The 1,627-nt window shown below is 39.5% G+C and overlaps 1 protein-coding gene across 1 annotated transcript in view; it reads right to left on the bottom strand.

The window, feature by feature from the left end:
* Positions 1-1,627, bottom strand: part of DNAH3 (dynein axonemal heavy chain 3) — a 196,159-nt gene that overhangs the window by 4,284 nt on the left and 190,248 nt on the right. The window contains exon 60 of the mRNA XM_089896064.1: positions 1,439-1,576. Within this exon, the coding sequence (XP_089752190.1) occupies positions 1,439-1,576 (138 nt within the window). The remainder of the gene's footprint in view (positions 1-1,438; positions 1,577-1,627) is intronic.

Genomic DNA, 1,627 nt, shown 5'->3' with positions numbered 1-1,627 from the left:
CTGGAAGACAGGAAGCTGTGAGTTCCATTACCTGCCATTTTCCTAAATGAGGCAGCATTAAGAGATTGAAAAAGTACAAACTGGCTTTACTGTCTGCCTTTCCCAGGATGCATTTCCCAGGATACTGGGGCTTCTCTGATAATATTCCTGCCTGCTACATGGGCCAGGTCTGATTTCTAGTTAGCATGCTGCCCTTATATATGGCAGGCACAGAGAATGCACCAAAGTAAGAGCCAGGAGGCCACATTAACTCTTACCTAGCTTAGTGGCCTTGCACAATCTTTCCCCTTTCTGAACCTCGATCTGTAGTGAGGGGTTAGGTTCAGATGCATGTTGGTAAAACAGTTCTCTAGCAGGAGAAGTGAAACCTTGATTTGTAGTTTCTGTCAATTTCTGTGGTGTAAAGACTCCCACCATGGTCAATTTCAGCCTATCAATTGTTTAACAAACAACCAGCTTTAACAGGTTCTGGTGAGTTAGCATAAGCCAGCTCCAGCATACAACTGTTTGGATTCAGAGGTGATACATTTCTTCTGGTAAATGCAGAAAATGGTCTAGGTGTAGGAGAATAGCTGGGTGGAGGGGATTATGGTGAAGCAGAGAGCACGAGCTCCATTTAAAATCATTCAAATTCTAATCTTTTTGTTATTGTTAATGGAATGTTTTTTCCCATTTCTATTTCTAAGCATTTATTGCTAGAATAGGAAAAGGATTTTTGTATATTTAACCAGTATCCAGTCATCTTACAAATTCTATTAATTCTGATAGGTGTGTTTTTAGGATTTCTAGGTATACAATCATTTCAACATCAAAAAAAGATAGTTTTATCTTTTTTCCAGGGTTTATTCCCGTTATTTTGCTTTCTTATTGCATTAATTTTGGCTTAGCATTGTCTTCAAAGGCCAATCAAGGTAAGTTCATTTATAAACTAAATAAAGACCTAGGGCAATCAGTTTGTGACCTCTGGACTAGATGATTTCAAAGGATCTTTCTATAGAATTTAAAATTCTACAATGCTCTATAACAGTCCATCTTACTACTTTCTCTCCAAATATGGACTGGGTGATACTTGACTATTGGCCATTCCTTTGACTTTAAGCAAAGCACTACACAAGACCATTAACATCCTTCCAAATGAAGAGTCCATCATGTTGAATAAACAATGTGGAAGGTGCTTTCATTTTTCTCGGTACAACTGTGGCAGAATTTTCCTCTGGAAAGATTCCTTTTTATACACACAGAGACAAAGCCTTAGGAATCCTCTGATTCTGTCGGGAATAACTTTTGAAGCTACTTTAAGTCATGCTAAATACTTCATTTGTACCATCTCGGAAGTATTTGAGCCTTAACAGATCCAAATGTTTGGACTCAAGGAAAGGGGAAGCACTGCTTTCTCTGGTTGGCCCTTTGGGTTGATCTAACCCAAGACGCCCCTTACCTCAAACTCAAATCCGATGTGGTCAATGGGGATGGCGTATTTCCGAGCGTAATTCTGAGAGACGCCTGTCAAAAAAGACTGTGTAAAGTAGAATCCAGAGATCCAAAAGACCACAGGAGGCCCGTTGTCAATCCATTCCTGGAGAGCCACAGAAATAAAAATGCAAAGTCAACAACACAACAAAGATTG

Source organism: Delphinapterus leucas, chromosome 15 (genome assembly GCF_059928025.1).
Source record: "Delphinapterus leucas isolate spDelLeu-1000000601 "Yukka" chromosome 15, BTC_Dleu_Yukka2, whole genome shotgun sequence".
Lineage (NCBI taxonomy): Eukaryota > Metazoa > Chordata > Mammalia > Artiodactyla > Monodontidae > Delphinapterus > Delphinapterus leucas.
This window is presented reverse-complemented; position numbering and strand designations above follow the sequence as displayed.